Source organism: Nanorana parkeri, unplaced genomic scaffold (genome assembly GCF_000935625.1).
Source record: "Nanorana parkeri isolate BGI_ZX_2015 unplaced genomic scaffold, ASM93562v1 scaffold958, whole genome shotgun sequence".
Lineage (NCBI taxonomy): Eukaryota > Metazoa > Chordata > Amphibia > Anura > Dicroglossidae > Nanorana > Nanorana parkeri.
The window spans coordinates 281,404-293,324 of record NW_017307226.1 but is presented as its reverse complement, the minus strand read 5'-3'; the positions used below and the strand labels follow the sequence as shown (position 1 = coordinate 293,324).

At 42.1% G+C, this 11,921-nt stretch overlaps 1 protein-coding gene across 1 annotated transcript in view; it reads left to right on the top strand.

Moving 5' to 3' along the window:
• The window catches only part of MED27 (mediator complex subunit 27), a 282,147-nt gene that overhangs the window by 183,558 nt on the left and 86,668 nt on the right, over window positions 1–11,921 (top strand). The window contains exon 4 of the mRNA XM_018566530.1: window positions 7,021–7,114. Coding sequence (XP_018422032.1) covers window positions 7,021–7,114 — 94 coding nt within the window. The remainder of the gene's footprint in view (window positions 1–7,020; window positions 7,115–11,921) is intronic.

Sequence of the window (11,921 nt, the reverse complement as noted above, 5' to 3'; positions counted from 1 at the left end):
CGGCCCCCCCCCCCCCCCCTTTACATCAGGAGTCCCCCTTACATATCAGAGTCCCCCTCCTTTATATCAGGAGCCGCAGCATGGCAGAGGGGCAGGAGGTGGAGCAGACCTGGATGGATGGGAACTTCCTTCTATTTCTAAATTGATTACATGTATTTATACAGCGCTGACAGTTAAGGCAGCACTTTACACAGTCCCTGCCCTCAAGGAGCTTACAGTCTAAGGTCCATATCTCACATACACACAGGGCCAATTTAGACAGGTGCCAATTAACCGTCCAGCATGTCCTTGGCGTGTGGGAGGAAGCCAGAGTACCCGGTGGAAATCCACACAAGTACAGGGAGAACATGCAAACTCCTTGCAGGTAGTGGCCTGAACACTAAGCAACTGTACTGCACTGTACTAAATGCATCTCACCCTCGCTGTATTAATGTCATCTGTTTGGTCAACCAACATTGAGGCACCCCTGGGGAGTCCAGAAGGCACCCTGGTTGAGAGAGTCTACTCAAATCATCTCTGAATTGGTGCTGACACTGTCCTTCCTTCTGGAGGGGGGCTACTTTTGTTCCCCATGATCCCTGTGTGTGTTGTAAAGTAGTCACCGCTCCAATGTCACTGGACTATATTCTCACAAATTTGTATTAAGATTGTAATCCATCTCAGGAGTGAGCTTTGCAGCGGTGACTACATTTCATCATCATATGTTCTGCCTGAGGAACGGGATCCTGTGAGACCCCAAAACGTCAATAGAATTACTTATTTGATGTGCAGTTGGAGTGGCGGTGTCCCATTTATACTTGTACACTACCACACACACACACACGGGGACCATGGGGAATAAAAGTAGCCACCCTCCAAAAGGAAGGACTGAATTCAAAGATGATTTGAGGATCTACAGCTGAGTGATACACAAATCAGATAAATTTTTGTTAATAGTTGGGGCAATTGAATGCATTTTTAAGATTTAACTCTAAATTGAAACTGAGTTGTGTCACTTTAAGTTTAAAATCTGTTGCTGTGGAAATTAACCAGTAATTGTCACGTACCTGGTTGGAGACTAAATGTGTGAGGAGGCCTTCCTTGCACCTCGTGTCCCGAGCACTCTGGAGTTGGGGACAGAGTCCAAGCAGACAGCCAGTGGCACGGGTGCCAGTGGTGATTAAATCATGCAAGCTGGAGTCCAGGTGCTGGTTGAAGAGCAGGGCAGGATCCGTAATCCGGGTCAAACGAGCCAAGCTCACACCAATTGGGCAGGCAAGGTACAAAAGGGATGAAGCAGAGGCAAAGTCTAGTAAACGATCCAAGGTCAGGGGCAGGCAGCAATCAAGAATGGTCAAGAACAAATCCGGGTCAGAAGTCAGGCAATACAACGCAATGGAATCACAGGAACACAGGGGAGCTGAAAGACAATCCAGTAAAATGGAGACAGGCAGGCCAGGTTTAAATAGTGTGATCCATTAGCACATTGTGTCACTTCCTGTGCGCCGCTTGGTGCGCTTTTTATCTGCCGTTCCGTGGCATGCACGCAAAGGGCCCGTTTTCCAATGGTATGGAAAACGGGACCCAGATGGTCTCTGACAGTAATGCATTTTTTTTTTCTCCGCTTATAAAAAAAAAAACATGAGCAGGATATTGATTTAAACAGTTAAAAATAAAATGTTCTTAAAACATATTAAAAGAAGGCAAGCTATAGGGTTATTACCAAATTACCAAAGCATACCAAGGCTGCTAAATTTGGTCTGGGTATCATGGCGTTTAAACCCAAAAGGTCAGAGATCATAAAGGGGTCATTTATTACACACCTCCTTACTCTCTTTATTCGGTAAAACAGTCCCAGTTTGCAGTATTTTGAAGATGTTTTTGACCTTTTGGGTTTAAACTACTGGACATTGTCATGTTTCCTACTAGACTTTACTGTTTATCGTCCACGACTGGTCCCAATGGCGCAAGGAATAAAACAGCATCAGTGTTACGTGGTCAACTTATATAGACTTCTCCTTTTCTTCTTTCTAATCTAAGCTAATAGGTCAGTCGTTTTTAACATCAGCAGTGCGACAGGTCCTCTTGCAGTCCGGATTATCATCGTTCTCTCTTCTAGGAAGAATTGAACACCCTACATTGGATATGTGTCACTGATCGCTTCCCTCCCATTCTGCTCTATTAAACATTGTTAATTGGTGTTGCTAGAAGGACAGAGCTTATTTCGCTGCTGACATGCAAAGACTTGTGTTGGCGACAGCTGTGCCGGAGATGAAAATATTATTTTTCTCATCACAGGTTAATAAATAAATGAGAAATCAACCTCAAGGAAAAGGAGGGGGAGTGGAAAATGTGATGGAGCTGAGGGATTGTTAATCAGCAGAAACGGTTAACAACAGATGCACAGCTATCAATGTGAATGTTGGTTGCTGTAATGTATATATATCTTTCCCCTAATTTATATAGCCTTGAAATGTTTTCCCCTTAACAGAAAACATTGCACATGAATTCCTGCTCCTGTACCCAGGGGCGTATCTGCCGCGAGGCAAACAAGGCGTTTGCCTGGAGCGGCAGATTCCCTGAGAGCGGCACTTGCTGTGCTTCTCTTCCCTTGATAAATGTTATTTATCAAGGGAAGAGAACCAGAGGCTATCGTAGCGGCGGGGACGGCGGGTTGCGGCAGTGTGCAGCAGGCAACGGCGCTTTTTAATGCCCGGTGAGTGACCGTCGGAGGTGGTTGTCTATCAGCTTGGAGGCGGCGTCATCAGTACGGGGGGGTGCTGATAGTAACGATGGGGGGGGGGCGGCGTTGCTGTTTTGCCTAGGGCAGCAGCAATTGTAAATACACCGCTGCCTGTACCCAGATTTATGCGGAGGTGCTCTTTAAAGGGTTATTAAAGCCTCAGCTTTTTTTTGCATATATATAGTGCTAGCAAGCAGTAGATATATGCAAAAAGTTTTTTTTCAACGCTTTAACAGCGATTTAAACGTACCTGTGTCTTCCCCGCGCGCTCCCGTCCGAAAATTGGAAACTGCCCGGGCGGCCGCAAAGCATCTTGGGGCGGGCGCATGCGCTGTTCACATTTTCGGCCGGGACGCAAAGAGAGACACAAGGTAAGTATATAGACGCGTGACCCGTATGCAGACACGGTGGGACAGGAAGTGCCAGCAAGCTCAGAGGAGTCGGCACTGGATCTTAGACTCGCCGCAGCGCTTGAGGGAAGGCTGAAAACTACAGGAATGAAGAAGATGATCGGATTAAAAGACAAGTGTTTTACTTAACGTTGGGGTGAGGGAAAAAATGTTTTGCCTTTTAATGTCACTTTAAATAAAATCCTGCCTACTACATTTTTGTTGCCATTTCCAGCAAGTAACTCATATATAGAGATTAATAATACCACACGTTACACACATCACAAGGTCGAAGTATGAATGGAATGTCACACCCTACTCGCACAACAAGCACTTATGCATAGTAGGACAGTGAGTTTTGTGGAGGCCAAGGCCATCCGTGTGACCCACACAAATACGGGATGAACGTACAGGCTCTATGCTGATAGTGTCCTATGCTGATAGTGATCCAACTCGGAGAAGATAGAGTAAATACACAGATACCAATTTCCATGAAAAGTGACAGCTAAGACATAGAGGCAGCGAGACAGACATGTATCTGTTTATAAAGCACCAGCATCCTCCTTATTACTATGCAATAGATTCAACTCTGCAATGCTGTAATATTTCATAATTATATAATCGTTTACAAGAAATACTAGGGAGTGTGAAAGCTCCTCCCCAAAAAGATTACAATCTAAAGGTGCCCATACACCTTACGATTATCGTACGATAATCGTATGCGATCGACTTTTCGTACGACAATCGTAACGTGTGAATAGAGTGCCCGACCGATAGTACTGTACAATCGTACGACTTTTGACGGTCAAGCATGTTTGAAAACTTTGGTTGATCGTACGATGTTCGCATGGTTGGTGGCGTTTCCGTCCGTCAAAAGTCGTACGATTAACACTGCGCATGCGCAAACGAAAATAATTGCGGTCAATTACCGCAAGTCGTCCAGGTGTTTTTTTCTAACTACCGCTGATTGAACCTTGCGATAATCGGGGCAGGATGGGGCCGTCGTACGAAAATCGTACGACGGTTCGATCATCGGACGAAAAGTTTCGTACGATAATCGTAAGGTGTATGGGCACCTTTTAAGGTAGATAGATACAAAAGTAATTGGCAATCTACCAATAACTTATATTGCAGCATGGTAAAGAAGGTCAAAGAAATGGGGTGGAGGAGGTCAAGGTCAAATGCCATTACAGGAAAAGAAAAACAATGTGGCGGGGATGCGTGTTAATATCTTGAAAGGGATGGTGAATGCATTATAGCATACAGAATTCCGATCATGCAAGCAGTGAAGTGAAAATTAGGGGACAGAACAGTAGTTCATGAGCAGAAACGTCTTTGACCATGAGGCTGAATGTATGGCAACACGACCTGTCTGTTGCCAGAATCAAAAAAACATTGATCCCCTGAATAGTGGTATTGCCAAATAGAATGTTAAGAATGTGGATGTTCTAACGAATGGTGCATCCTAACGGGAGCTGATGCGGCTTTTCTTTTTTTTTTTTTTTTAACATACTGTCTACTTTGCATGAGTGTATGAAATGAACAGCATGCCTCTCACACGTTGTGTGGGATACGTTTGCTATTTAAATCTTCTCCAAAGCCGAGCTACATCACACCAGCACTGGAACTCATCCAGCCCCAGAAGAGGGGTCAGGCTCAAACTCGTCACCATCTGTCCAGACGTTAATCAGAATTGCGGGTGTTGACGAATGCTGCAGCATGATCCCTCCTCTGTGAAAGATACCAGCAAGGTTTCCCATAGAGTAACATAGAGCAAGAACAGGGCCATATAACAGTAGTGCACCACAACTTCCAGTAGTTTTGCCTCAATGTGACATAGGTTAACATATCCCATTTTATTTTTCTTATTGTTAATTTGGTTTTAAAGCTGAACTTGTGCTGCGCAAACTGTTGGCGCTATATAAATCCTGTATAATAATAATAATAACTTCAGACCTAGATGAATTGTCAGTATTTATTCAAGTGACATATTCGTACAACTACTGTAGAAAAAAAATTGCAAAGTGTTGTAAATAGAAAGAGAAAAAAAAAAAAGCAGCTCTCAAAGCAATACTCGCCTCCACTCCTGCGATGTCCCCGCACTCACCCACTCTCCGATACGGCATCTGTCCTATTCTGTGTTGAATCACACTGGGGGACGTCATGGTACCCTGCACTCAAAATGATACAGAAACAAAGTGACATCATGACTTTAGGAACACACTCTGCATCACTAAGGACAATTCAGCATCGGAACAGAGGTACAAGGCCACCCAAAACCAGCAAAGGTGTAAAGGACCCCATATGCCCTCTGACTGGCCTGAAAACATCATAAAAAGGTGAGTATTAAGCACATAAATGCAAGGATGCTCTGGTAGTGAGGGTGGGGGACAGAGGTTGACCTTAACAAAAAAGTCCAACTCCAGCTAAAGCTTTTCTCTAGTTTTAGAATAGATTTCTGAATAAATAATTTGTCACGGTTTCTTTTAGCACTGCCTGTGACGCCATTGGGGAAATTTCACTTCCCTTCTTGTCCCTATGACAAGGGGACAATAAATAGAGCAGTTGTCATTGGGAGAGGAAGACATAACCTGGCCCCCACCTTACTGGAAAACATTAGAAATTGCCACTTTCTGTCCATGGCATGAGGTGAGAGGAAATTTCATCTGCAAGGACACTGCAGTAAAAACATGACAGAGGCTCTACACCTACCCTGCCCTGACCATTACATACATGTATTATTTAACTCGGCTAGTATAAGTATTTCAATCTTTATATTGACTGCCTTTAATTTGTCTTTTTTTTTTTTGTGGCGGAAAAAAAAATACTCCTAGTCAGTTACTGAAATTGTCACATTTAAGACATCTATAGGAACAATAACTGACCATTGTTTATCCTCTTCCACTACTAGATTGTCACACATTGCACTGTGCCATCAACAGTTGTGTCTCCGTTAAGGCAGTGGTCACGAAATGGCATGTTTTTTAGACCCCTTTTTTATATTTGCGGGCAGCCTAATGTTGTCAGATCTCTGTATGTTTTATCATGTCATTTATATGACGTCATATTTGATATTTGAATACAACATCTTTGTCACAGGGGGGGGTTGTACTGCAGCTGTATTGCAGCGTACAGGAATGGCACCCACCTCGGTCGCTCTCTCTAACAAGCTTTTCCAATTTGTCTTGATCTCACATCGCTTCATTATATTCTGTAGGCTGCAGCCAGTGTCCGAGACTGGAGATGTTTATTGATTGCACGCCGGCGGAAGAGAAATGCCTTATGTCTTTATTAGCATATAGTTAGTGTTGACCTTTGTTCTTCTGCAAAGCGACAAACATGGTTTTGCTGAGCTCAGAAGAAGAGCTGGGGCTTGGAGCCGGACTGCGGTAATGGTGCTGGCTGTCACTCACACCAGAGAAAAGTGTGAAAGAGTGCTTCGCAAAACAAACAGTGTTCTGTTTCAGACCGTGCTTAAACATGCACTTGTTTTTTTGTTTTTTTTTTAACCAGTTGCTGGAGCCAAAGGGCGTTTGGAAAGTATGGTATTGGGGGCCTTGTTAGTTTATACTGAAATTCAGAAAATTCTTGTTTTTTTTTTCCCCTTAAAACTAACCGGAGCACTCATTGAGGGGAATTTATCAAAACTGGAGCAGGCAAAATTTGGAACAGTAGCCCAAAATCAGTTTTGGGAAGAGTTGGCAGTAATGCCTATTTATGGGGCATTTTCAACATGTGAATTATAGTTTTCCTTGTGTTTAAAACTGTGATTTTCAGATTATTATGTTACATTCTGTAAAGTCTAAGTAACTTGTAAAAATAGCATTGGGTACCACTAATTTTATACACTGATGTTTACCTGTACACCACAATCCAACTGAAGTAATAATCATGTGTCCTTTTTCCTAGTTACATCGATGATGTCATTAGCCGAATAGATCGCATGTTTCCAGAGATGACCATCCACTTATCAAGACCCAACGGCTCATCAGCTATGTTGCTGGTAAGTTCCATGTTAGCTGCTCAGCTGAACATGTTTTTTTCCTATTGAAGCTTTCCTGATCTAACCCTTTACTGGTAAAGTTTTTAAACTCTTGATTAAGCTCTTAAAGGGTCTGTTCACTCAGAAGTGATGTTTTTGTTATATTTGAAGCCTGTTGGGCCTAGTCAGCCATTGGCCTCTTATAGGTCTTGAAATCTTTAACACGGAGATCTCCCGTTTATAATTCCCAACTCTATTCCTGTCCACCTGGGAGTTTAGTGCGTTTCTCCCCACAGTTGTGTTTTCTAGCTTCTCCTGTTACAGTCCTAATAATATAAAATAATGGAAATCCCTTCACAATGGCCCAGCATAGGGATCTTACCAATGGAGTCCCCAAGCTGTGAGGTGCTTTATCTCTCCAGCATCTGCAAAAAATGTAAATATGAGGTAGGCTGGCCTTTTGAAATGGGTGCGCATAACCTGTGTACAGGTGACTAACAGACTTGATGGTGAAGTGCAGTGTAAATATATTGCTACAAGGAGCAGTTTCTCCCACCTGCTAGACTTAAAAGAATACTGCTAAGCACTGTTTGCCACATTACAAGGTAAGGTTCACTTTATTCGTAGTCACAGCACACATTCCACAGATTCCTAGTGCTTTCTATAATCATAGAAAACAAATTGTACAGGTTGGCCAGTTAATTATATCAGCCAATTTTACATGACAGCAGTACTCTCATCTTCAGACATTGAGCAAAATTATGTATATCTAAAGTTCTGCCTCCAGAAACTGGCTAAAGAACGGTTTTATTTCAGCCATTTTTTTTAAATAGTACCATAGAGACTTGGAAAGTCTACAGTATTTGAGGAAATTATATTACAGTATGGACTCTTGTGTGGCCTAAACGTCCCACTACAGTATATATTTTCCAAAACAATTTGTATTCAACAAGATAAACTGACCTTCACTTCAGAGTGCTCAGATATTGACACTTACTTATTTGTCTGTGTGCCAGTGGTGGAGGGCGGGGGAATTGAAGGCTCTACTACTCTGATTGGGGTCTCAACAAAATTTTTTTTGCAAAAATGATTTGTATATATGTAGACCAAAAGTCCCATTATTTTACCCATCAGAAATCAGGGCTAATCATTGATGTTGACACACAGCTAAGAGGGTAAAAGGCCTTCAGAGACCTGGTCCTCCCAGGGTAGGCAATGGCTTTAAAGGACCCTCCTAAAACGGATCATTTGTGGAAATTTATGGCAAGTGTATAGTGGCCCCTTAAGTTTCCTTGATTGGATCTAACATCTTGTTCAGAGTTAAGATTATTGCTGCCCTGTAGCGGATTCCCATTGGAGTAATTCAGCCAGCAGCCTGGGGCCTATGACTTAGAGGGCCCATACCACTTTTGCTAGACATCAAGCAATCTCCTTCCCATGGTTTGGATTTCCTGCCTTGCTGTCACCTTGACAGCTGGGTCCAGCTGTGTGCTGCAGAAGGTTAGACAGCAGCGCCTATGTAAATGGAGCTTAAAACACTGTTTGCAAGCTGTATTTACACTATGTTTGCAGGATTAATTGATAAATACATTTGAACAATATTTTTTTGGCTCGTTCTCTTATGTGCTGAATTTAATAAAATTGTTCAGGCCTCCTAATCGCTGATTTTATGGTTCATTAAGCCATGTAAGCAGCTTTGCTTAGGTAGGGAGCCATGAACCCCAAAACATGCTCGGATCCAAGGTTCACACAATCAGTCAATGTCAATGCCACAAATAATTCAAATGTGGAATGCAGTGGACATTATACAACAATACAGAATGAAATCAAAACTTGGGTTTGTGTACCATTTTCCCCAATAATACTTTATGACAATATTGCACATGGTTAGGCTAAAGTTTAAAGGTCACGTTAAGAGGAAGGATTAGGGAGCTAAGTTGTTAAGGTCTGAAGTTTAGGCATTAGGTTGAAGTTTAGATATCGGGGTTTATTTATTGTTTAAGTTGGAGGTTAGGGTAAATTTTAAAGGATTATGATTAGAGGTCAGGTTGACAGGAAGGGGTTACAGTTACGTGTTAGGGTGAAGGGTACAGTATATTATTAAGTGACCCATATATTAAGCAAAAAAAAAAAAACAGAGCGGCCTGCTTTAAAAATGATGCATTGCGCGCCATTCAGCACAGTGAACAAAAAAAGCAGAGAAGAGCTGGTCACCTGAAGTCCAGTCATGATGTTCTCTCTGCAGTATTACATAGAGAGAAAAGCGGGCACCATAGGCTTCACACCCCAGCCTGCATTTTATGAATTACTCTTACAATGCAGACCGCAGTGCACAGTAAACACGGCATTGTCCACTGGAGAGATTATAGGTAGGTCTCTTTTAGTTTTAGATTGAGATAGAGTTGTTATTGTTTTTCATGGGCCGTATGCAATGCATATCATTGCCAAATACATATCCCCAATGTAAACGTACTCAAGCATAATGTTATTTTGGTTCTGAAAGCTTTTGAGTTGCTGGTCCAGCACCAAAAACATCTGCACCTGTCCTGAGAATCAGCATACTATGCTGTACAGCATTAATGGATATGGGCATTCCTCGGTGAATTAGGGCACAGCACTCATTTTCCTTATCATATAAATTCCATTAGCTCATGGAGTGCAAGAAATAAGCATTTGTGTTTTCCTATGGGAAAAAAACCCTGCTTTGTCAGGCAGAAACAGCACTCCTAGCAGTCCTATTTGAGACTATTACTTGAGGATACCTAGGCTGCTCCCTGCTGCTTACTCGTGTGTGAAAGATGCTCGGTGACCCGAAGACAGAGACAGTCACACTTCCTTAGCATGAAGGGACACACTTCAGGTGTTTTAACCCATTACAGCAGCTGGTCTTATTGTTTGAATGTTCCTAGATTTCCAGGTATCATTCTTCCTTCCACCAACATTAACAAAATACAGTTTTTATTAGGGCTGCGGGTAACGATTATTTTCAAAATCAATTAGTTAGCCGATTATTAAGTTCGATTAATCGGATAAAAATAGTAAAAAAATGGCTCCAGTGATGGAATTCTAGTTTGTATTGAGATTGTAGTCTATCACGGGAGCAAGCTTGGAGCGGTGACCACTTTACAACACACACAAGGGCCAATGCAGAATACCACCAGCTATAGAGAAACAACAAATCCCAGCAATAATGCATTATACAGCAGCACAATGCAGAATACCAGCAGCTATAGAGGAACAGCAAGGAGAGGAGCAGAGGCATACCCTCGGCTTAAGCGGCGTGTGCGGCTTGTGTGTGGAGCCGCGAATAGGCTAACTAATCGATAGCAAACTAATCGATGAGGGAAAACGTTGACGTTTTCCATCGTCGATTTTAATCAACTCAATCGATTAGTTGTTGCAGCTCTTCTTTTTATTACTATAACTGGCTAACAAGTTGCCATTTTCTTCTGCCTGCCAAAAAAATGCTTATTGTAGGTTGGGATTTTGTATTAAGTATTCGTGTTTGTCTTTCTGAATCAGTGGAAGGCAGGTTTTTTTCACCAACAAATTATTTTGTGATAACTAAATCACACAAAAGAACTTCCCCCATTGTTATCTTCATTAGTATTGCACATCTTATCTGTAACTATAACCTAGCTTGTGCACATCTGACAATTTATCCGGCAATCCATTTTCAGATTTAAAGTGTATGTGCCCTCCTTAACATCTTGTCTTGAATTATATTGTGATTGTAATGTCTTCCTTACATTGTAAAGCGCTGCGCAAACTGTTGGCGCTATATAAATCCTGTATAATAATAATAATAATGTTGCCCTCATTTTTTTTTATGTGTTTGTTGTAAAATGTTTATACTAAAGAAAAAGTCTTCAACTGTTTCAAGCACTGCATCCATTAGAATTTCCCAGTTGGTCCTGCCAGGCTCTCTTCTTCCTTAATCTAAACTGGCCACGCAAACCACAGAAGTAGATCTGTGCTTGCGTAGTCCGTTTGCATGCCAAAGCTTCCTGTTCAGGAGTACAGGAGGTTGTTCAGATGCACAATACATCTTCCGTAGTCTGTACAGCTATCATGCCCCCTGTCCATCTCTGTTTTTTTTTATTTGGCAGCTGTTCCACCCAGAGCCTCCCTGTCATACTGCAGTTGCTTCTAGTCATCAGAACTGTGGAGCAGAATGTACTTCCCCCATTTGTGTGTGACATTTGAACTGCCTGTCCCCTGCTACCATGAAGTGGAAATGAACCAGTGTGTGACTGCCATTGTCAATGAGGCCTTATCTGTTATTGGCTACAAACACCTTCCTCTTGGAAAGTGGTTTCACTTTTTTACTGGGTTGGGATTTCATAATTAAAGTGACACTAAACTCAGGAGCTAAATCTTAAAAATGCATTCAAGTACCTGAACTATTCACAAAAATGTATCTTATTTGTGTATCACTCAGCTGGAAATCCTCAAATCATCTCTGAATTGGTGCCGACACTGTCCTTCCTTCTGGAGGGTGGTTACTTTTGTAACCCATAATCCCTGTGTGTGTTGTAAAGTAGCCACCGCTCCAAGCTCACTCCCATGGTGGACTATAGGATCATGTTTAGTTTACTAATTTATATTTAGATTGTAGTCCAACATGGGAGCAAGTTTGCAGAATTGGCTACTGTACAACACACAAAGGGACCATGGGCAGCAAAAGTAACCACCCTCCAGAAGGAAGGACAGTGTCGGCACAAATTCAGAGATGATTTGAGGATCTACAGCCTAGTGATACACAAATAAGATACATTTTTCTTTTTAGTTACTTGAATGTATCTTTAAGGTTTAAAGTGGTATTAAA